The following is a 23,960-nucleotide window of genomic DNA, read 5'->3' as shown; positions in this document are numbered from 1 at the left end:
CTTCCAAGGTTCTTGTAATGTTAATGGGTCTGACTGAGAGACACAAGTGAGAAATTGTCCCCAGGGTTGTTCAGAGCAGAAAACTGAAAGCAGTGATGACTGATCAGAAAAATCAATGTAAATGTCTCTCTGATGCTGAGTAAACCTGGATGTGTTTCATTAACCAAAGGGCCAAGCCCTGAGCCCCAGCCCTGGGAAGTCAGATCCTGTCCCTCCCACGTTGCCCAGGGCCCTTCCTGGACAGTGTGATGTGGGGCTGTGCAAGGCCAAGGGCAGGACTATGGTCCCACACCTCCCAGGTTCCTGGCTGGGGACAAGGAGGCCATGAGGCCCCTGTGCTGGAAGGACAAGGTGTCTCCTCACAGGCATCAGAGGTGCAGACAACAGCCATAGCCAAGGGGAGAAGGAGCTCATGTCTGGTGGGGGCTTTCAGCCTCTTTACATCCCTTGATCATCTCCACCACAGCCTGTCTTGTGCTGTGGCATCCCCTGCACCTCTTTCCCTGCAGGCTGCAGACATCCCCCCTGCTGCCCCACCTTGCTCTTGTCTGAGCATCTTCCTTCCTTTGCTGAGATCTCTGCATCCTCCCCAGCTGTTCCTTGAAGCACAAAGCCTTGGGCTGATGCAGACTCCCTCTGCTGACCTGCTCCACCACAGCACTGCCCTTCCAGTCACATTCCTTGCTGCTCATGTCCAACCTGGACCTCCCCAGCTGCACTTTGGGCCATTATTGCTTTCTCATGCTCTTTCCCACTATGCAGAAAACCTCCACCACCTCTGAAACCACCCTTCAAGCACTCTCAGGCTACTCCTGCACTGCTGCAACCTCCCCAGTGCTGCTGGGCCAAAGCAGCCCAGGTCCCTCAGCATCCCACACCATGTGCACAAGGTGCTGAACCTGCCTTGGCAGAGCTCTGCACTCTCCGGTTCGTCCCTGCTTCTCCAAATTGGGAAGCCGCACACTGGCACACCCCCGTGTGTGTGGGGTCACACCAGTGCTGAACCGAATGGGATGAGAACTCCAGGTGTCTGGGTCCCCACGCTCCTCCTCATGCAGCCCCATGTGCAGCTGCCTTGTTCATGGTGAGCATGCACCACGGGCTGGTGTGGGGACCTTGGAGTGCCCAGGCCCTTCTCCTCAGGGTCACTGCTCAGTGTGTCAGGTCCTGCTCTGTCCTCATGGACGGGTTTATTCTCCTGCCCCGATACAGCACTGGTCATTTCATCTTGTCAAAATTCAGAGTTTTCTTATGGGTAAATACCAGATGCCTGAAGTTCTGCCTGGGGGCAGACAATGCCAGCTGAAGTTTGAGGAGTCTGAATGACAGGGCAGAACAACATGGGCAGTGTTGTGGTGACTGGACATCAGCTACAGGATCCCTGATCAGGAAGAGGAATTAGATGAGGCCTCCTTCAGACAAATGAAAGAAGCCTCATATTTCCAGGGCAGTGTCCTTGTGTCAGACCTGAGATATCCCAATATCTGCAAGGTACCAGCCATCCAGGAGGGGTTGGAGCTCATTGACAACATCTTCCTGACACGGATGACTGAGGAGTCAGTGGGGTGAGGTGCCCTGTGGGACTTCACACTTACAAACCACAAAGAGTTGGTCAGGATGGAACAGTCAGGGATGGGACAGTGGAGCTGAGGCTCCTGGGAGATGATCACAAGGACAAGAGCAGGATTTCAGGAGAGCAAGCTTTGGCCTGCTGAGGGACCTGCTTGGGTCCTATGGGATATGACCTTGGTGTCTGCAGTGCTTTTCTCTCAGATCTCCTCCCTCCTCTCTCCCACCTGCTGTTGTGCAGTGTTTTTGACCCTTTCTCAAATACAATATCCCAGAGGTGCTGCCAGCATCACTGAGTGGCTCAGATTTGGCAGAAGTGGGTCCATCTTGGTGCCAGCTGAAATTGGCTCTGTCTGATGTCAGTCGAACACCTGTTGTCTTCTCAGAGAGGTGACAACTGTAGCACAGACACACTCACCCCCAGTTCCAAGACTTCAACATGTAAATCCAGTTAGATGTTACAAACTACTGTATCATGGAGAAGAAATGGAAAAGATCTTCTGTCAGCAACCTTAGGATGTCTCCAGTCAATGAGCAGGTTCCTATGGGGAACTGTAATCGCCCTGACATTACCTGGCCAGGCAAAGCTGCAGGTGCCAGCAGTTCAAAGGATCTTGGGCCAACTTCTTAACATATCTGCCTGGTGGGCCAATGAGGGTGATGCTCACCTGGATCTGGTACTGATGAAGAAGGAAGAGCTGGTGAGGGATGTGAACATGAGTGTCCACTTTGGCTGTCGTGAGCAGGAAACAGTGGGGTCCCAGACCCCGGAGGGGAGGGAGGAAGGCCAGCAGCAGAGCACAGCCTGGTGGGCTCCAGAGGAGAAGACTTTGACATACTGGGGGATGGTGAGCAAAGTAGGAAGTAGGTCTGGAAGTAGAAAGTAGGTCTGAAGGGTGAAGGAGCTCAGGAAATCTGATCAGCCTTACAGGGCAGCCTGCTCCAAGCAAAGAATTTTCTCTCCAAGCACCCATGAACAGAAGCATTTATCTCATTGAGGGTGCTTGTCTGAACTGATGGAGCTCCAGGGCAAAAAGGCAGCACACAGGAGATTGGAGCAGGGGAAGCTGCAAAAGAACAAATTTATAACATGGATGTAGGGATGATGGCAAAGATGCCCTGGGCTTGATCCTTCAATGGGAGTCTGAGGACAGCAAGACGAGCTGACATTGCTTCATTTGCAGTAAAAGAGCAGACACCCTGTCTAGATCATGGGTCTGCTGCTGAACTTTATAAGAGTAGAATCAGACAGGACTGAGGTTCTTCATGGCTTCTTTGCCTCCATCTTCATCAGCAAGGTGTCCTGGAGAACACCCAGGAGTGGATGGGGCTCAAGTCAGGGGTGACCTGAGCAAACTCAGACACCATTACAGAACAGGAGATGGGTCATTTGACCAGGTCCTTGAACACAAGTATCACTGTGCTGTGGCACCTGAGATTCCCAGGAACACTTTCTTGTCCAGAGGAGTGTGACTCCTCTTGAGGTGTCCTGGCCTGTCTCCTCACTTACATGGTGATTTAGGCACCCACTTTTCCATTATATTCAGTCTTTATCAGGACACGCTCCAGAACAATATGAAAACGAAACTGCTGAGATGAACAGCTCTGGAAAGGAAGGGAAGGGTGAGCAGGGAAGGAAACAGAAGAAATACTGATTTCTTGCTCTTTATTATGGAAATACTTTCTGTTTGGCTATTCCTGAAATCTCTCTAATCATCCACACCAGCCTTGAAACTTTTAGGATAATGCTGCACAGAGCCTTGGCTTGAAAGAGCATTTTCGATGTTAATGAGCCCTCTGCTGCCATGATCCTGAACTGCTACTGAAACAATGAACAAACCTCTCATGAAGTGAAAGACAGAAGCAAACCCCAAGTTTCTGAGGGTGTTTAGGACCCCATGAAGGGCCATCACTGACACAGCTGTGAAGGAAAAAAAACAGTGCAGGTCCCTGTCCCTGGAGGCTGGTCAAGGAAAGACTTGGAGACACTGGTTACAGGTGGTGAGGGCCATGTGGAGGTGGCTCTGATGCCATGTCAGCCCTTGATGCTTGTTCATCTCCAGAATGGCTGAGATCTGACCCCTGGGACCTGGTAGATCTTTCTCGAATATTTATCAAGGTTTTTCCTGTGTACAGTGTGTTTTGTATTTTGGGAGTTGGTTTTATGTGAACTGCTGTTGCTTTAACAGCAAGGCTCTGGTTTTCTGTGGAGCTGCAAATGCCTGTGAGTTCCTCATAACTCATCCACCTTCTTTCATACACTTGGCAATGGTCACCAATCACCTCAAGGTCCCAGTCCCAAACTTGCTTGAATCCTCTATTTGGATCCATACTCATCACTCCAAGAGGTTCATGCATCCACCAGGCTCATGGATGATTCCTGAGGACCATCCAAGTGTGGGCAGTGTAAGAGAGGAGCAGAGCAGGGTCAGCTCATGGGCCATGGCTGAGCACAAACACCCCAGCAGCAGCCATTCCCCATCTCCCAGGCACAGCCATGCCCACAGGATGGAAATGACACTGCCATATATGATTAGCCCAAGAGAGGCCTTTCTTCCTTCCATATTCCCAGGAAATTCTTCCTCCTGTTCCTCCTCCACCTGCAGACATCAACTGCTTTCCATTTCTGGGCTCAAACATGGCTGGAAGGATTCACTGAAGCCATCAGCCATCTCACTGCTTCTCCCTGACATGCCCTGACCCTCTCCCACACCTACACATGGACAATCACGGCTGCTCAGGGCCTCCCACTCTTCAGAAGAGGCCTTGAGCTTCTTGGTTCTTCATGGTGATAATAATAAACTTCTTTGCTCTCTCCAGAGTTCATGGTGAGCTTTCTTGTCCATAACAGCCCCCTATGGCCATGTCTTACTTAATGGTTGTGTTTTTATGATCATTTGTGCAGAAAGGGCAGTCACAGGACAGCACCCATTATGTCAAAACTGATGCCGAGTGAAATGCCGTAAAGACCTGGTGAGTTACCCCTGTGTCTAGATAAGTTACGCAAATATTTGAAGGACTTCTCATGCCTTTTAACCTGATTATCCTCAGAAGGCCACCAGCCTTGCATCTCAGGAAATGGGATGCCAGATTTCAAGGGCAGGATGGTTTGGGCTCTGTCCTGGGATCTGGAAAATGAAACATGCTCCCATCTTCCAACCCCCTGCCCTCCTCAGTGAGGGTGTGAGACATTCTGCCAGCGAGGGCTGAACTCACAGTCATGACCAGTATCTTATGTCCAACTGCAACCAATGGTGTCCTGCCAGATCAGTATTTGGGGTTCCATCCCTGGATGTATTTAAAAGATGTGGAGATGTGGCACTTAGGGATCTGGTATAGTGGTGGAGTTGACAGTGTTTGATTTACAGTTGGACTCCATGTTCTCAAGGGTCTCTTCCAGCCTAAATTATTACATGATGCTCTGATTCCATGATTTGGGTTGAAACCATTTCAATTCCATCACCTCCAGCTTCCCTCAGAGGCTGCTGTTGTGTGGCACAACTGTCCTGGCTCTCCAGGCAGGTTGGGCACTGGTTTGGTGCCTGCATTGGCAGTTTTTCCCTTCCTGGGGTAAAAGGCTGTTGAGGAGAGATAGTTGTAGAGATTTGGGTCACAGGGATTTGAAGGAATCCTTTTAAAATCTGAGCAGGCTGGGCTTTGGTACAAAGGCACAAAGGAAGCCACAATCTTTATATGGTGTGCACTGACACACACTGTCACCTGCATTTCCAGTCTCTGCAGTCCCAGCTGTGCAGCAGAGTCTGGAGTTCTGAGCTCCCTTCATCTGCCCTGTGTGACACCTGTAAAATGGAACTACCCATGTCAAATAGCTGGTTTTGATTGTCCTCACAGCCTGAAGCACCACACGGGTCAGGAGACAAGCCAGGATACCCAAAAAATCCTCACATATACTTCACTTACAGTTTGGGTGTTTGCTGGCATCTCAGCAGACATGGCATTCGGATTCCTGGGTTCAAGGAGCTGGTCAAGTGCCTTTTCAACATTTCTGTAATGGTGGCTTTGCTGCCTGGCTGATGTGCAGACTCTGTACATGGAGGCTGACACCTCTTGAACAACCTGCTCTGAAAGGATGAACAAGGTGGGCACAAGGACAGCAAAAAAGAAGAACCTGGGTGGGGGTAAATGAAAAGGGATGTACAAGTTGTGGTCGGGGCTGTTTAGGGGCACTTGTAAAGCAGGCCTGGACCTTCTCTGAATTATTCCTGTGGTCAGGGAGAACCTGAAAGCTGTCTCTAAATTGAAAACATGAAGGGGATGAAAGGACATTGACATTCAGGCTGGATGGGACCTCAGCAGGTTTCTCAACCAACCTCCTCCTCAAAGCAGGGTCAGACCAGATTACTCAGGGCTTGATCCAAACACATCTTGGTCACTTTCTGGGACAGAGTGAGAGCGCACTCCTGGGAAACAGCTTCCAGTGCTTGACTGTCCTCAGGACTGGAAAGTTTCTCACTGTCTATAGCAACTTTTCAAGCCTAAATATCCAGATTGCTTTTTCCTGTCTTCTTACACACTAACACAGACCATAATATACTGCCTTGGGCACAAGAATATTGGGGGGGATGATGCTGAATGCCTTGCTGACTTCCAGGTAACAGACCACACCTGCTCTGCCCACATCCAAACCCTGTCCTTTGCTCACAGAAAGCAAAGAGTACGGACAGGCACAGCCTGCCCTGGGTAAACCCCGTCACCTTCTCTTCCAGACACCCAGAAATGGGGTCCCAGTGGACATGTTCTGGGGCACAGCCCTTAGTTCCCCTGCTCACCCATTGGCCATTTTGAAAAGTGCACACACTGTGTGAGAGCTGCCAGTGGTCAGGGAGTCCCCCCAGTCTCCATGAGCTTTCCAATATGGTGGAGAGTGGCCTCCCTGTGACACCGTCCTGCTGTCTCAGCTCCTGGGATGCTGCCCCTGCTGTCCCATAGACTGGAAAGGATTGTGCTACTTCCAGTGACCCCTGACTTGATCCCTATCCACTGCTGGATGTTCTGCCTCCAGTCACAGAGACCTGGGACACATTGCTGGTGAAAATGGAGGACAAGAGGACACAGGGATTCTCACCTCTTTCCCTTATTAAATTCATCAGTGGCCACACAGTGTCTTTGTTTCTCATTAATTGTTCCTGCAGTAGTAACAGCTCATTATGGGGCCTTTGACTGCCTTACAGGTGTAGAATGAGTTTTGATCTGGACTGTTTCTGTGCTTGGAGGCTGCTGTCCTTGCAGACCAGATGAACTCACTTCTGCCACCCTGCCTGGCAGTTCATTCCACCCGTGTCACAGCTCTGTCTGCAGCACTGACAGCTCCAGCTCCCCAGTCAGGTCCCTGGCTGAGGCCATTGCCTCACATCTGGGCTGAACCACCCCAGCTGTGGCACCAGCCCAGCTCTGACCTGCCACAAGAAACCTGGTACCAAGTGTCCAAGAGCCCATGTGTGCAAAGGCTTTGCCTCAGAGCACAGACATGACATGGCCAAAGACTGATGAATGTCTCTCTAGACCTAGGAGTATAAAACCAGAATAAAATGCCTAAATCCCTTCAACTGAAGATATTCCTCCCTCGGTTTGCAGAAAGTAGATCCTTTGCTGTAACATTCCCGTTGTCCTGTCTAATGGTGGGACAAGAAAATATTATTTTCATACCAATTCATTTTCTAATAGGAAAAGTACAATGCTGGCAACAAGTGTTTCTACAGAGGAGAGAGAATCAGCATCACTGATCACTTCAGGTTGTTTCAAAGGATGTGCCCCTGGAGCCCCAGGGGCACCTGGAGGGAGCCCAGAGGGGACAGAGAAAGGGACATCATGGGCTGCTCCTGTGCTGCTGAGCTGGGCTGGGCTCCTGGGACAGAGGGAGCTCCTGGCAAGCGGCAGCGCTGCAGAGAGACAGCTCTGCCCAGGAGCAGCTCCTCTGCACACGCAGCAGGGCTGAGGGCTCTGCCTGCAGCACCGAGGGCAGAGGAGCCAGGCAGAGAGAGGGAAACGCAGTCTGGGGTGGGAGGATGCTGAGAGATCGCTGGAAATGAAATCTACTCAGACATGAAGCCTGTGGCTGCAGGGCATTGTATCTGCAAATCTTGGTAGGATCTCAGAAAACTGTCACATTGCAGACCCTGCAAGACACGTAAGTACAACTTTCAGAGATTCTCTGACGCAGAGGAGAGGATGTGTTGCAGAGCAGGGATTTCCTTCTGCACTGTCAGAGTGACAAGACGTGAATGGTGCGTTCTCCCAAGGGTGGCTGTGGGGTGTAAATGTAAATGTGCAGGCAGGGGTGCCCAGGGCTGTCCTGCAGAGCAGGGTCCCTGCACCCCAGGGCTGTGCCGGGGCAGGGACTCTGCCACCTGCCAGGGTCAGCGCTCAGCCTGCCCGGGGAGATCCCAAAAACACCAAGGAAAGAAGATCTGGTGGAAAGAGCAAGATCTGGCACGGCAGGGTCCTTCTGCCATTGAGAGGGAACTGCGTGGGTCAGGGACACTGAGGAAGTATTTATCTCATAGGGATGATTTTGAGTTCTTTCCACTGTTGGTTGGTTGGGTGGGCAGTGGGAGATGGGAATTTATCTCTCTGCCCCGAAGAAGTTGCTAAGACCCCACTTCTCATTAGGACTTGTCTGAGCTGCTCCTGAGCCCCTGCACACACAGAGCTGCCCCTGGGCAGTGCCAGGAGGTGTGAGCAGGACAGAGCTAAGCACACAGCGGGTGGGACGGGGTCTGTGACACTGACAGGGAGCAGACCCAGGGACAGAGACACAGCTGCAGGTAGCACAGACATGGGCAGGGAGAGTTAACTGCTACCAGAAATGCTGGGGATGGGATTTAGGAACCTCTCTCACATCCTCTCGATTGCAGACACATTTCCCAGTGCAATCCCCTTGTCTGCTCTCTTCCCCAGAAGAGCCTCTACCCCAAAGCAATGGGGCCCAGGTCACGAGTCTCCACCTCAGCACCTGGACCTCCAGGTGAAGGGTTCCTGGAATGAGGTACACAAAAAAAAAGATACTAAAAGCACTTGCCCTGCAGTGACATCATGTGAGCGGCAGTGAGCACAGCTGCGCAGGGAGAAGGCTTCCCAGCATCTCTGTCTACCTTTCTGTCCTTCCTTTATTTTCGGGAGCACTGCAGTGTTCTTCCCTGCTTGTCCACCTGTCCTTGGTTCTCTTACTGTCTAGTATTGGGGTGGGGAGGGGAAGGGGACCACTTTTTGTTCGAACACCAACACTGGGAGTCCTGTCCCAGAAGTATTCTCAGGGAAACCAGATGCTAAAGCTACGTTTTAAACTGTGATGAACGATATCATTCAGATGGTAGTCATGGAGAATGAGAGGAATCATTGCTCATTCAGAGACGGGATGTTCAAGGAGAAATGACATGTTGTTTTTCCTCAGAGAAGTCTCACCTAAACTGTCACTGTCTTTTCCTCTTTGGAAAGGTCCCCAGCAGAGGCAGCAAATGTCCAACAGCAGCTCCATCACCCAGTTCCTCCTCCTGGCGTTCACAGACACACGGGAGCTGCAGCTCTTGCACTTCTGGCTTTTCCTGGGCATCTACCTGGCTGCCCTCCTGGGCAATGGCCTTATCATCACCACCATAGCCTGGGACCAGCACCTCCACACCCCCATGTACTTCTTCCTGCTCAACCTCTCCCTCCTTGACCTGGGCTCCATCTCCACCATTGTTCCCAAATCCATGGCCAATTCCCTCTGGAACACCAGGAACATCTCCTATGCAGGGTGTGCTGCCCAGCTTTTTTTTTCTTTTTCTGTGCTACAGCAGAATATTTCCTTCTCACTGTCATGTCCTACGACCGCTACGTTGCCATCTGCAAACCCCTGCACTACGGGACCCTCCTGGGCAGCAGAGCTTGTGTCCGCATGGCAGCAGCTGCCTGGGTCACTGGGTTTCTCAATGCTCTGCTGCACACGGCCAATACATTTTCACTGCCCCTGTGCAAGGGCAATGCCCTGGGCCAGTTCTTCTGTGGAATCCCCCAGATGCTCAAGCTCTCCTGCTCAGATACCTACCTCAGGGAACTTGGGCTTCTTGAGTTCAGTGAATCTTTAACTTTCATGTGTTTCATTTTCATTGTGCTGTCCTATGTTCAGATCTTCAGGGCCGTGCTGAGGGTCCCCTCTGAGCAGAGACGGCACAAAGCCTTTTCCACCTGCCTCCCTCACCTGGCCGTGGTCTCCCTGTTCCTCAGCACTGGTGCATTTTCGTACCTGAAGCCCACCTCCATCTCCTCTCCTTCCGGGGACCTGCTGGTGGCAATTCTGTACTCGATGGTGCCTCCAGTTATTAATCCCCTCATCTACAGCATGAAGAACCAGGAGCTCAAGGATGCCCTGTGGAAACAGATATCTGGGTGTTTACCAAACCAATAAACTTATTCTATATAGCAGTTTTAATGTAACTAATTACAGGCCCAGCCTGTAATCTGTATTTTCTGTTGTTACCGGTGTTTTTTTCGGTTGTGAAAACATTGTCATCCCCTATCTAATTCACTCTGTTCTTTTATAATCACTGGCTGGGCAAATGAGGAACCATGATCTCTGTGTATTTAAACAAAATAAAAGGTTCTGTAGTGACTCTTCTTTCACTGTATCTTTCCTGAAAGGCCTGTTTGGAGCTGCAGGGACAGTTCCTGTAAATGGGTGGAGGGACAAGAGTCCAGCCTGGCAGCCCTGCCAGGCAGCACAAGCGCTTGGTCTTCCAGAGCTGTTCTGGTTCCACTCCCACACTCTCCTTCCCATCCCTTGTGTTGGTGCAAGACCTGAGTGCTCTGGCAGCTTGGTCCCCGTCCTGCTGTGTGTCAGTGCTGTGAGCGCAGGCAGGGACAGGCAATGGGCACTGCTGTGACAGATCTGGACTCACAACAGCCTTTCCAGATAGAAAGGTGATCTCCTAAGGGCAGTGACTAAAGGATTAGGTCTTCTTCCAAACCTTCTCTTAAGAACATGCCCACAAAAGTGGCCACAGATGAAACACGAGTGTACATCTGAACAGTGTGTGTGTGCAGGGCTGGCACACAGTAGTGTCCTCTCACAGCCAGGCCTCCTGCCAGAGACCTGCAGGACCAGCAGAGCAGGGGCTGCGCTGTGCCCCTGTGCACTGGCAATTGTCATGGGCTGGCCCCTCCCAACCACCATTTCCAGCACTCGCCTCTCACCCCTGGTCAGAGCTCTTTGCTCTTCCATGGAATTACACTGAATGAGTATTTCAGATGTCCATGTTTGCATCGAACAGATGAGACTGAGCATGCACATCATGTACATGAGGTGATAAGAATCTGAGTCAGTACAAACACCGTTCCTTGTGGTTCCATGAAGAGCTGTGAGACAGACAGTTCATTGAGGTCATATCATGTTGGGACTAATATCCCATAGGAAACCACCGGAATGCAGCACTTGGATGTGCTTCCTTGAGCCAATCTCCTTTCCTAATGGTGTGGGACATCAAAACAAATGTAGAACATGGTGAAACAACATAGGACTGAGGTGCCTCCCATTCTTTGGGAACAGGAACAGAAGGACAGAGGGATACTGTGACTCCTGCCTCTGTGTGTAAAAGGGAGTGTCTGTCCCTGAATATCTCTATGTGCACACCTGACAGAACCCCAACATCTGCGTGTGTGACTTCAGGGACAAACCCCAGTGGTGCAGTGAGTTTCATCTCAGCTGCCTTGGACAGGGTTATCGCAAGTGTCCCTGTTTGCTGTATCGCCTTTGCCATCTCCACCACATGTTGTTCTACACAGTCCTGCATCTGCCCCTCTTGCCCTGTGCGAAATTCTGGATTGTGGTCTCAGAAGTGCCAGAGTAAGCAGAGAGGATCAGAGGTCCCTCAGAAGGGCAGACGTCAAACCCATCTTCAAGAATGACAGGAAGGAGAACGGGGAGTATGACAGGCTGACCAGCCTACATCTGTCCCTGGGAGGGTGATGAGTCACATTCTCCTGCAGCCATCTCCAGGCAGTTGTAGGACAGGGAAGGGATTGCTGAACCCCAATGGGCAGGGGAAAGAAAGGCATGTTGTGTACATGGAGTTTTGCAGGCCCCAGACATGGTCTCCTGTGGTGGCCTTATAGCAGCTTGGGGAGATCTGGGATAAAGATGTGGATATTGTAATGGGTAGGAAGTTGGCTGGATGACCGAGACCAAATACCATCAGTGGTACAAAGTCCTGTGTTTAGTCGGTTTCTAGTGGCATCCCTCAGTGATGTGTACTGGGGCCAACACTGTTGAATGTCTTTATTCTGCCCCTTCGTCGTGTCATGGAGCACAGTTTCAGCTCCTTTGTGGATGATGCAAAACTGGGCAGAGGCCTAAAACAACCTCACCTGGTGGACCCTGTCTTGAGCGGGAGAGTGAGACAAGATGATGTTCAGGGCTCTCTTCAAACCTGAGTTATTCTAGGATTCAATGAATCTTTACCTTAGAGAGGTGTCTGAAGACAGAAGATGTAGTCCTTACCAGTTAAAAGAATGAATCCTGCCTGCAGTTGCTAACCTAAAATATGTAAATCCTCTCAGTTGTGGTAAGTCTGCTCTGCTAACAGAGATAAAAGTGACTTTTAAAACACCTAATCAGAACCTGCAAAGAATTCTGTCCTTGCAGCGCAGACACTCTGGAACCTGCACAATTAGTTGAGCCTTGTTTTAACATCTGTCTCAAGACTGTTACATAAAGTGTCCTTTAGCTGAACTTTGCTCCTTATACACTCATTATAATACTAAAATACACATCCCCAGGATGAGAGACTGGGGTCAGCCTGGTATCCTTCCTCAACAAGCATGTGTAGTGGTAAAATGATTATGTAACCCATAGGCCAGTGTGTAAACACTTGGCTCTTTAGGGCTGCCGTGAGGGTCTGAATGTAGGGATAAGATTTTGGATATAATAGATATTCTTTTTCAATCTATTGTGCTGGTTTTATTCCAGCATCCAGACTTCCACAACTCTGGAATAAACAATATCTCATCTCCAGGTGTGGGATTGGCTTTGCACTTCGGATACTGAGGTCGCAATTAGAGACCAGGAAAAAGGAAAAAAAATAAAATAAAAGAGGCAGGAGAGGACATAGAAAAGGTGTCAACATTTCAAATTCCCATAAAGAATGCTTCTCCACTCAGATCTCTACTAGGAAATAGATTTGATCAATTTGATAAAACAAGCATGGTTTTATCTAGTAACGTCCTGGTCCATAATGAGGGTGGTGGATGGGTATGGGATTATGAGGTCACTTGTGTCTCAGAAATTCATAATTGAGTTGGAAGGCCATGGCTGTGAAGGGGACAGTGAGATTAGTTCTGTCTGGGGAGGTGACAGCCCAGCAGCAGAAATAGAGCTGGGAAGGTATCTCTGCCAAAGTACCCACAGGCCCTGCTCAGGAAGAGGTCTTGGAGATGGGTTGTCATGCCCGTTCCACCTGAGAACTTTATGGGACAGCATCAGAGACATGGTTGTGTCTGTCAGAGAAGCTGAAAGGCCAGCAGCACTCATGGGATTTAGAAGATCATGGTGAGGTTACTTTTCTCTGGTCAGGTAAAAGACCACAAGACGCCTGTTGGACATGAGGAAAAGGTTCTTCACCCAGAGGTGCTGGACACTGGAACAGGCTCCCCACAAAGGTGTCACGGCCCCAAACCTGGGCCCCTGAATGATGTGACAGAGTGAACCTTCAGCTCCTTTGTGGATGGTGCAAAGCCGGGCAGAGGCCTTGGACAACCTCACCGGGTTCACCCTGCCCTGAGCAGGACACTGAGACAAGATGATGTTCAACCTGAGTTACTCTGTGATTCAAGGAATCTCTCCCTTGGAAAGGTTTTGGAAGACAGAATAGGTGGAGGAACAAGAAAAAAGCAAAACAAAACAAAAAAAGAGGTAGAGTAGGAGACCTGAAAGTTGTCAAATAGACAGAGCAGTTCCTGAGAAGAATGTTTCTCTACTCAAATTGTTAGCAGGAAATCTATAATCAGCTCCCCAAACTCCCTGTTCTGCTCATTGGCCCCTGGGATTTACAGCACATTTCTTTACATCAGACTCTGCACTGAAGTTTGCACTGATTGTTACAGCTTCTTCGCAGGAATCGATTCATGGTTCCTTAGAGGACTGGACGTAAACAGGCATTGGGGAATTTTTAATTAGAGGAAACAAAAAAGGAGGAAAAAAAAAAAAACCACAATAGAACTTAATGATGTTTACCAGTTCTATGGTTAAATTAAGCAGTTTCCAGCGAGGTCCATTGCCATAATTGAAGAGTTGCCTGTAGGGAGTACGAGAGCAACTGCTGAGAGACTTTACCTGCCTGAAGCTCAAAGCAGAGTGAGAGCTGAGAGGCTCTGAATGAGCAAAGAGTGAGAGGTGAAGAACCTCTGGGGAGCGATGCAAAGTGCAAATGTCCAGACAGGCTTCTGAAGAGATGAGTTCAGACATGGTGAGCTGGATAAGGACAGGGAGAAACTCCTGGATGTTCGGGGATTAAATACACATCGTGATAGACAGAGTTCTGACAATGCAAGCACAGGGAAAGGCCAATGTTTCATCTCCCACAGTCCATACACATTCTGAAAATTCATATTTGAGCAGGATAGAAATTCCACAGACATTTCATTGGAAATATTGTATTATTTCACCTGATGAAAAAATGAGTGGGGTTTTTCTGGATGCTGTTGTTATTGTTGGTTTGGTTTTTCAGTTTTGAGGGGAGTTCTCAGGTTTTCGGGCTGAGCTCCATGGTCTCACTATAAGCACCCAGTGCAAACCTCGAGAGGCCCCTGCGTACCTGAGGTGTTTGCCTGGGACTGGCAGGTATCAGACCCCACTGATAGAGCCACGTCGCTTTTGTCATTTACATCTAGTGTTCAAGAATTGTGTACTTAATTAGATAAGTTTCAGGAGTATGGGTAAAGAGGCAGGTATGTGAAGAAGTGATAGAAGAATTTTCTATTTGATATTGTAGAATCAGAAACATTTCAGTTGGAAGAGACTCTCAGGATCATTGAGTCCAAACATAACTTTACTCTATCCCTAAACCATGTCCCTAAGAACCTTGTCTAAACTTATTTTAAAGCACTCCAGCACTGCCCTGGGCAGCCTATTCCGATGCCTGAAAACGTTTTTCGTCAATTATTTTTTCCTAATATCCAATCTTAACCTCCTCTGGTGCAATTTAGGACCATTTTGTCTTCTCCGATCACTTGCTACTTGGGAGAAGAGAACAACATCTCCCATGCCCCATCCTCCTTTCAGGTAGTGCAGAGAACAAGGAGGTCTCCCCTCAGCCTCCTGTTCTCCAGGCTGAACAGCCCCAGCTCCCTCAACTGCTCCTCATCACATGTATGCTCTGATCCCTCAGCAGCTTCATCACCTCCTCTGCACTCTCTCTAGTGCCTCACTGTCCTTATGATGAGGGGCCCAAAAAGTAAACACAGGATTCAAGCTGTGGCCTCACCAGCACCAAGAACAGTGGCACAATCACTGCTGGCCACACTATTCTTGATACAAGCCAGGATGCTGGTGGCCTTTTTGGCCACCTGGGCACACACTGGCTCATGTTCAGTTGCTGTCAGTCTACACCCCCAGATACCTTTCCTCCAGGCAGCTTTCCAACCACTCTTCCCCAAGGCTGTAGCATTCATGGGGTTGTGGAGACCCAAGTGCAGGACCCAGAACTTACGTACATGATATGCATGCTCATAACTCATCTGTACAATGGAAACACTGGATTCTGACTTAGTGTCCTTGTGTTGAGGGATGAACAACCTCTCTCAGCTGGGGTGAAGGGCCAGTGCAGGAAATGGTGGTTTTGAGGGGCTGGTCTGTGATGACTGGGGAAGCTGCCCCAGGACAGTCCCATGAACATGGGCACACACCAGACCCTGCTCTGCTGGTCCTTCAGGGCTCTCCCAGGAGGCCTGGCTGGGAGAGGACACTGCTGTGTGCCAGCCCTGCACACTCACACACTTCAGCTGTTCACTGGTGTTTTCTTCTCTGGGGCATTTGCCAGTTTAGCCCTCCCACCCCCTCCTGAATTGTGCCAGCCCCCTGCCCTCTCCCCAGCCCAGCCCAGCAGAGCAGCCACACTGGAACTGGTCCCACAGCAGTGGGGACCAGTGAGAATGAAGGACAGTGAGAATGTTCATCCAACCAGCACGCTGAGAGGATCTCCAGCCCAGGCAGCTTGCAGACCCAGCTCCAGACTTGCCCCCCAGGACAGCATGAGATGTTTGGCCTAGGGGATCCTCAGGAAGGTCCTGCTGCCACAGTGCCAGGGCCACCTGCCCCAAGCTGCCACCTGCAGCAAAGGGTTTCTCTTTCTGTGTCTTTTCTGCACACATACAGTGCTCCACTCTTCTCCTGGAACAACCCATCTCCCCACAGAGGCCTTTCCCAAGAGAGCTGATCTGTGATGACCTGGCCAGCTGTTCCTGCACCCCCTTCCCATGCTCCATACATCCCCAAGCTGGTGGTGCTGCTCAGCAGAGCAAGTGGGCTGTGGTGCCCAGGGCCATAGGGTGAGTCTGCAGACTCATACTGGTCAGGATGGGAGGAAGAACCAGCTCAGGGTGGCTCCTGCTCACTGAGCACACAGACATGGCTCTTGAAGCTCCAGATATCTCAGAGAGAACAAACAAGTCAGTGCAGGGTCCTTTATTTCATTTAAACACACAGAAAGTACGGCTCTTTATTCACACAAACACTATGGGACACACCAGACAGGTAGATATGGACACAGCCATAAGAAGACAATGTTTGAACTAGTAATGTGTGATATTACAAGTGACATGCAGAAGGAGAAGGTCAGTTCATTATTACTTTAGAGAATCGAACAGTCATCAGTTTCCATATAGACTCCTTGAGTTCCCTGTTCCGCATGCTGTAGATGAGGGGGTTCACTGCCGGAGGCACCACCGAGTACAGAACAGACACCACCAGATCCAGGGATGGGGAGGAGATGGAGGGGGGCTTCAGGTAGGCAAACATGCCAGTGCTGACAAACAGGGAGACCACGGCCAGGTGAGGGAGGCAGGTGGAAAAGGCTTTGTGCCGTCCCTGCTCAGAGGGGATCCTCAGCACGGCCCTGAAGATCTGCACATAGGACACCACAATGAACACAAAACACCCAAATGCTACTAAAAGACTAACCACAATAAGCCCAAGTTCTTTGATGTAGGTGTTGGAGCATGAGAGCTTGAGGATCTGGGGGATTTCACAGAAGAACTGGCCCAGGGCATTGCCCTTGCACAGTGGCAGTGAAAATGTATTGGCCGTGTGCAGCAGAGCATTGAGAAACCCAGTGGCCCAGGCAGCTGCTGCCATGTGGACACAAGCTCTGCTGCCTAGGAGGGTCCCGTAGTGCAGGGGTTTGCAGATGGCAACGTAGCGGTCGTAGGACATGATGGTGAGAAGATACAACTCTGCTGAAATGAAAAAGACAAAGCAAAACAGTTGGGCAGCACATCCCATATAAGAAATGGCCATGGTGTCCCAGAGGGAATTGGTCATGGACTTGGGGAGAGTGGTGGAGATGCAGCCCAGGTCAAGGAGGGCGAGGTTGAGCAGGAAGAAGTACATGGGGGTGTGGAGGTGCTGGTACCAGACTATGGTGGTGATGATGAAGCCGTTGCCCAGCAGGGCAGCCAGGTAGATGCCCAGGAAGAGCCAGAAGTGCAAGAGCTGCAGCTCCCGTGTGTCTGTGAACGGCAGGAGGAGGAACTGGGTGATGGAGCTGCTGTTGGACATTTGCTGCCTGTGGGTATGAGGACCTGTGCAAGGAGGAAAGACAGTGACGAGTTAGGGGAGAAATCTCTGGAAATTAAATGTGCTGTTTCTCATGGAAAACCCCCTCCCTGATGAAGAGATGTTTCCCCTCATTGTCTCTTTCTACCAGATGAGAAAAACAGTTCATCACAGTTTAAAATGCAGCTTGGACATCTAGTTTCCATGGACACACCTGTGAGGCAAGATCCACTGAACTGGTGTTGGAACAAAAACTGACCCACACTCCCACCTCAGACCCAGAGAGCAAGAGCTCCAGGGACAGGTGGAGAAACAGGGAAGGACACTGCAGTGCTACCAGAAAATAAAGCCAGGACAGAAAGGCAGACAGGCATGCTGTGGAACCTTCTTCTTACCTGGCTGTACTGCTGCCAGTCACATAGTGACACTGTAGAGCAAGTAATTTTAGCACCTGTCTTGTGTTCCACGTTCCATGAACCCTTCCCCTGGAGGTCCAGCTGCTGAGGTGGAGACTCAGGACCTGGACCCCATGGCTTTGGGGCAGAGGCTCCGCTGGGGAGGAGAGGAGATCAGGGGGTTGCACTGGGAAATGTGTCTGCACTGCAGGGGGTTCCTGAATCCCCTCCCCAGCATTTCTGGTCCATCTCCCTCTCCCTGCCCATGTCTGTGCTGCCTGCAGCTCTGTCTCTGTCCCTGGGTCTGCTCCCTGTCCGTGTCACAGACCCCGTCCCACCCGCTGTGTGCTCAGCTCTGTCCTGCTCACACCTCCTGGCACTGCCCAGGGGCAGCTCTGTGTGTGCAGGGGCTCAGGAGCAGCTCAGACAAGTCCTAACGAGAACTGGGGTCTCAGTGTCTTCTCCAAAGAGAGAAATAAATCCCCATCTCCCACTGCACACCCAGACAACCAAGAGTGGAAAACTGAAAGCACAGACTCCTTCCATTGCAGCTGTTGCTGTCTTGATGTCCTTGTTCAGAAGGACCCTCTGCCATGTCTGAGGGGGTGATCTGGAGCTCTGAGCAGCCGTGACCCACACAGCACCCTTCAACCCCACAAGTTCCCTGCCTGCCCTGCCGGGGGTCGCTCCTTCCACCCACAGCTGCTGCCATGGGATCTCCCCGGGCAGGCTGAGCGCTGACCCTGGCAGGCAGCAGAGTCCCTGCCCCGGCACAGCCCTGGGGTTCAGGGACCCTGCTCTGCAGGACAGCCCTGGGCACCTCTGGGTGCACAACTTGCTTCTCAGATTTTCAAAGCTGCTGATAAAGATCCCTGCCCTGACAGATCCCACCAGCTGTGCCTGTGCCAGTTTTAGGAGATGCCTCCAGGAGCTACAGCTGCATTGCCCTGCACCCAGAGACTTACCATGGCAAGGGCTGCAAAGGTTTCTCCTCCAGTGAGCTCTCAGTCATCCTCCCAATCCTGACCACCTTTAATCTCTCTCTGCCTTGCTCGTCTCCCTGAGATCCCCAGGCAGAGCCCTCAGCCCTGCTGCGCTGTGCAGAGGAGCTGCTCCTGGGCAGAGCTGTCTCTCTGCAGCGCTGCCGCTTGCCAGGAGCTCCTTGTGTCCCAGGAGCCCAGCCCAGCTCAGCAGCACAGGAGCAGCCCAAGGTGCTTTAATGACCCCTCTGGTGGCGTTGGTGCTGAGTCCATGGACATCAGACCCTGAGGGGAAGCTGAAGAAACTTCTCAAGAAGTCAAAGTCAGATTCAAACTCCAAAGTTCCTTGTACTGTTAATGGGTCCCAGTGAGGGAACCTACTGAGAAACAATATCAGGTATGGTTAGAGAAGAAAACTGGAGGTCAGGAAAAGCAAAGTCAAGATAGTTCTGATGCTGAGTAAACCTGAATGTTTCATTAACAAAAAGGCCAAGCCCTGACCCCCAGCCCTGGGAAGTCAGATCCTGTCCCTCCCACGTTGCCCAGGGCCCTTCCTGGACAGTGTGATGTGGGGCTGTGCAAGGCCAAGGACAGGACTACGGTCCCACAGCTCCCAGGTTCCCGGCTGGGGACAAGGAGGCCATGAGGCCCCTGTGCTGGAAGGACAAGGTGTCTCCTCACAGGCATCAGAGGTGCAGACAACAGCCATAGCCAAGAGGAGAAGGAGCTCATGTCTGGTAGGGGCTTTCAGCCTCTTTACATCCTTCATCATCTACACCACAGCCTGTCCTGTGCTGTGGCATCCCCTGCACCTCTTTCCCTGCAGGCTGCAGACATCCCCTCTGCTGCCCCACCTTGCTCTTGTCTGAGCATCTTCCTTCCTTTGCTGAGATCTCTGCATCCTCCCCAGCTGTTCCTTGAAGCACAAAGCCTTGGGCTGATGCAGACTCCCTCTGCTGACCTGCTCCACCACAGCACTGCCCTTCCAGTCACATTCCTTTCTGCTCATGTTCAGTCTGGACCTCCCCAGCTGCACTTTGGGCCATTATTTCTTTCTTATGCTCTTTCCCACTAGGAAGAAAACCTCCACCACCTCTGAAACCACCCTTCAAGCATTCTCAGGCTACTCCTGCACTGCTGCAGCCTCCCCAGTGCTGCTGGGCCAAAGCAGCCCAGGTCCCTCAGCATCCCACACCATGTGCACAAGGTGCTGAACCTGCCTTGGCAGAGCCCTGCACTCTCCAGTTCCTCCTTGCTTCTCCAAACTGGGAAGCCGCACACTGGCACACCCCCGTGTGTGTGGGGTCACACCAGTGCTGAACCGAATGGGATGAGAACTCCAGGTGTCTGGGTCCCCACGCTCCTCCTCATGCAGCCCCGTGTGCAGCTGCCTTGTTCATGGTGAGCGTGCACCACGGGCTTGTGTGGGGACCTTGGAGTGCCCAGGCCTTCTCCTCAGGATCACTGCTCAGCGTGTTGGGTCCTTCTCTGTCCTGATGGACGGGGTTATTGTCCCACCCTGATACAGAACTGGTCACTTCATCTTGTCAATATTCAGAGTTATCTGATGGGTAAATAACAGATGCATGGAGCTCTGCCTGGGGACAGGCAATGTCAGCTGAACATTGAGGAGGGCAATGTTGTGATCACTGGACATCAGGTACAGACTCACTGATCAGGAAGGGGAATTAGATGAGGCCTCCTTCAGACAAATGAAAGAAACCTCATGTTTCCAGGGCAGTGTCCTCATGACAGACCTGAGATATCCCAATATCTGCAAGGTACCAGCCATCCAGGAGGGGTTGGAGCTCATTGACAACATCTTCCTGACACGGGGGACTGAGGAGTCAGTGAGGTGAGGTGCCCTGTGGGACTTCACACTTACAAACCACAAAGAATTGGTCAGGATGAAACAGTCAGGGATGGGAAAGTGGAGCTGAGGCTCCTGGGAGATGATCACAACGCCAAGAGCAGGATTTCAGGAGAGCAAGCTTTGGCCTGCTGAGGGACCTGCTTGGGTCCTATGGGATATGACCTTGGTGTCTGCAGTGCTTTTCTCTCACATTTCCTCTCTCCTCTCTCCCACCTGCTGTTGTGCAGCGTTTTTTACCCTTTCTCAAATAAAACATCACAGAGGTGCTGCCAACATCACTGAGTGGCTCGGATGTGGCAAGGCGTGGGTCCATCTTGGAGCAGCTGAAATCGCCTCTGTCTGATGTCAGTCGAACACCTGTTGTCTTCTCAGAGAGGTGACAACTGTAGCACACCCACACTCACCCCCATTTCCAAGACTTTGCCACGTAAATCCATTAGATGTTACAAACTACTTTATCATGAAGAAGAAATGGAAAAGATCTTCTGTCAGCAACCTTAGAAAGTCTCCAGTCAATGAGCAGGTTCCTATGGGGAACTGTAGTTGCCTGATATTCACTGGCCATGCAAAGCTTCAGGTGCCAACAGTTCAAAGGATCTTGCTCACCTGGATCTGGTACTGACAAAGAAGGAAGAGCTGGTGAGGGATGTGAACATCAGTGTCCACCTTGGCTGTCGTGACCAGGAAGTAGTGGGGTCCCGGGCACCAGAGAGGAGGGACGAAGGCCAGCAGACAAAGGCAGCACACAGGAGGTGGAATCAGGGGAAAGCTGCAAAGCAGGAATTCAGAAACCTTGGCCATGGATGCAGAGATGATTCCAAAACTGCCCTGGACTAGATACCTAAAGGGGAGGCTGAGGGCAGCAAGATGAGCTGACACTGCTTCCTTACAAAAAGAAAGAATAGACAGGGCGATCATGGGCCTGCTGCTGAATTTCATACGAGTAGAATCAGACAGGACTGAGGTTCTCCATGACTTCTTTGCCTCCATCTTCACCAGCAAGGTCTCCTGGGACTTTGTTCCTGAAGGCAGGAGTCTGGAGAACACCCAGCAGTGGATGGGCCTCAAGTCAGGGCTGACCTGAGCAAACTCAGACACCATTACAGAACAGGAGTTGGGTCACTTGACCAGCTCCCTGAACACAAGTATCACTGTGCTGTGGCATCTGAGATTCCCAAGAACTTCCATGTATTGGTCCAGAGTTGTGTGATTCCTCTTGAGGTGTCCTGGCCTATCTCCTCACTCACATGGTGATTTAGGCACCCACTTTTCCAATACATTCAGTCTTATCCTGAGACGCTCCACATCAACATGAACAGGAGGCTGTCAATGCCACCTGGTCTGGAAAGGGAGGGAAGGGTGAGCAGGGAAGGAAACAGAAGAAATTTGGCTTTATTGCTGTTTCTTGTGGAAATGCTCTCTGCTTGGCTGTTCCTGAAATCCCCCTAATCATCCACACCACACTCGAAGCCTTTAAGAAAATGATGCACAGAGCCTTGGCTTGTAAGAGGATTTTCAATGTTAATGAGCCCTCTGCTGCCATGATCCTGAATGGCAGCTACTGAAAGAATGAACAAACCTCTGATGAAGTGAAAGGCAGAAGCAAACCCCAAGTTTCTGAGGGTGTTTGGGACCCCATGGAGGCCATCGCTGACACAGCTGTGAAGGAAACAACCAGTGCAGGTCCCTGTCCCTGGAGGCTGGGGAAGGAAAGTCTTGGAGACACTGATTACAGGTGGTGAGGGCCATGTGGAGGTGGCTCTGATGCCATGTCAGCCCTTGATGCTTCTTCATCATCAAAATGGGTGAAATCTGACCCCTGGGACCTGGTAGATTTTTGTCCAATGTTTTTCAAGGCTTTTCCTGTGGTCACTGTGAGTGTTTTGTGTTTTGGAGTGGGTTTTATGTCAGCTACTATTGCTTTAACTGCAAGGCTCTGGTTTTCTGTGGAGTTGGAAATGCCTGTGAGTTCCTCACAACTCATCCAGCTTCTTTCATACACCTGGCAACGGTCACCAATCTCCTCAATGTCCCAGTCCCACACTTGCTTGAATCCTCTCTTTGGATCCATACCCATCACTCCAGGAGGTTCATGCATCCCCCAGGTTCATGGATGATATCTGAGGTCCATCCAAGCGTGGGCAGTGTGAGAGAGGAGCAGAGTAGAGCAGGGTCAGCCCTGACCCTCTCCCACACCTACGCATGTCCAATCACCGCTGCTCAGGCCTCCTGGTCTTCAGAAGAGGCTCTGTCAATCAACACCCCCACGTCTTTTTCTGACAGCAGCTTTCCAGCCGCTCTTCCCCAGGTCTGTACTGTTGCAGGAGGTTGTTATGACCCATCTGCCTGACCCAGCACTTGGCCTCATAGAAACTCAGACAACTGGCCTCAGTCAGACAGGATCCCTCTGTATGACCTTCCCAACCTCCAGCAGATTAACATTCCAACCCAACTTGGTGTCATCTACAAACTTACTGAGATTGCCCTTGATCACCTCATCCAGATCATTGATAAAGAGATTAAACAGAACTGTCCCCAATACTGAGTCCTGGGGATACGACTCCTGACCGGCCACCAACTCGGTTTGGCTCCATTCACCACAACTCTTTGGGCCCAGCCCTCCAGCCAGTTCTTTACCGATCACAGCTACACCATCCAGGCCATGAACTGCAGCTTCTCCAGGAGATGCTGTGGGATACGGTGTCAAAGGCTTTACTGCAGTCTAAGGACACAACACCCACAGCCTGTGTGGCGGATTCACTCCCCACCACAGACTTTCCCTCATCTGCTCAGCCGGTCACCTTGTCATAGAAGGAGATCAGGGTGGTCAAGCAGGACCTGCCTTTCACAAAGCCATGCTGATTGGGCCCAATTGCTCGTCTCGTATGGGTGACCTCACAGTCCTTTCCCAGCCATGTTCCTGCTGTTGACCTATCCCCTGCAGAGGCAGAAGTGACCTCACAGTCCCCTCCACAGCCATTGGCTTCCTACTGGACCATGAGTTCCTGAGACACAAGTGACCACATGGCATCGTACCCAGCCATAACCGTCCTTGTGGTCCAGTGTGTCAGCAGGTAAAACTGAGCTGCTTTCATCAAATGTATCCAATAGATTTCCTATCAAGGGTTTGAGTGGAGAAACATTCTTCAGAGGAGCTGCTGTATTTACTCTGGGGCATTTTATATCTCTGCTTCTGACTCTCATTATTTTTCTCTTCTTCCTCTGTTTATTCTGACGTGAAAGAGCTCTCCAAGGAAAAGATTTATGGAATCCTACAATAACACAGGTTGGAAGAGACCTCTGAACACCATCTCTGTCCCACTGACCTTTATGGCACCCCAAGGAATAACTGATGCATTTGTGCTCCCTTGGGTTCATCT

The 23,960-nt window shown here is 50.9% G+C and overlaps 2 protein-coding genes across 2 annotated transcripts; one reads left to right on the top strand and one right to left on the bottom strand.

The window, feature by feature from the left end:
- Positions 1 to 9,388: 9,388 nt before the first annotated feature.
- On the top strand, positions 9,389 to 14,846 carry LOC139828991 (olfactory receptor 14J1-like). The gene is made up of 2 exons (XM_071814143.1): positions 9,389 to 9,957; positions 14,843 to 14,846. The coding sequence occupies exons 1-2, from the start codon at positions 9,389 to 9,391 to the stop codon at positions 14,844 to 14,846; spliced, it is 573 nt and encodes a 190-aa protein (XP_071670244.1).
- A 1,547-nt stretch (positions 14,847 to 16,393) lies between these two features.
- Positions 16,394 to 17,335, bottom strand: LOC139828990 (olfactory receptor 14A16-like). Its single transcript, XM_071814142.1, has one exon. The coding sequence runs from the start codon at positions 17,333 to 17,335 to the stop codon at positions 16,394 to 16,396; it is 942 nt and encodes a 313-aa protein (XP_071670243.1).
- Between the last annotated feature and the right edge of the window lie 6,625 nt (positions 17,336 to 23,960).

The sequence above is a fragment of the Patagioenas fasciata genome, chromosome 12 (assembly GCF_037038585.1).
Source record: "Patagioenas fasciata isolate bPatFas1 chromosome 12, bPatFas1.hap1, whole genome shotgun sequence".
Lineage (NCBI taxonomy): Eukaryota > Metazoa > Chordata > Aves > Columbiformes > Columbidae > Patagioenas > Patagioenas fasciata.
This window is presented reverse-complemented; position numbering and strand designations above follow the sequence as displayed.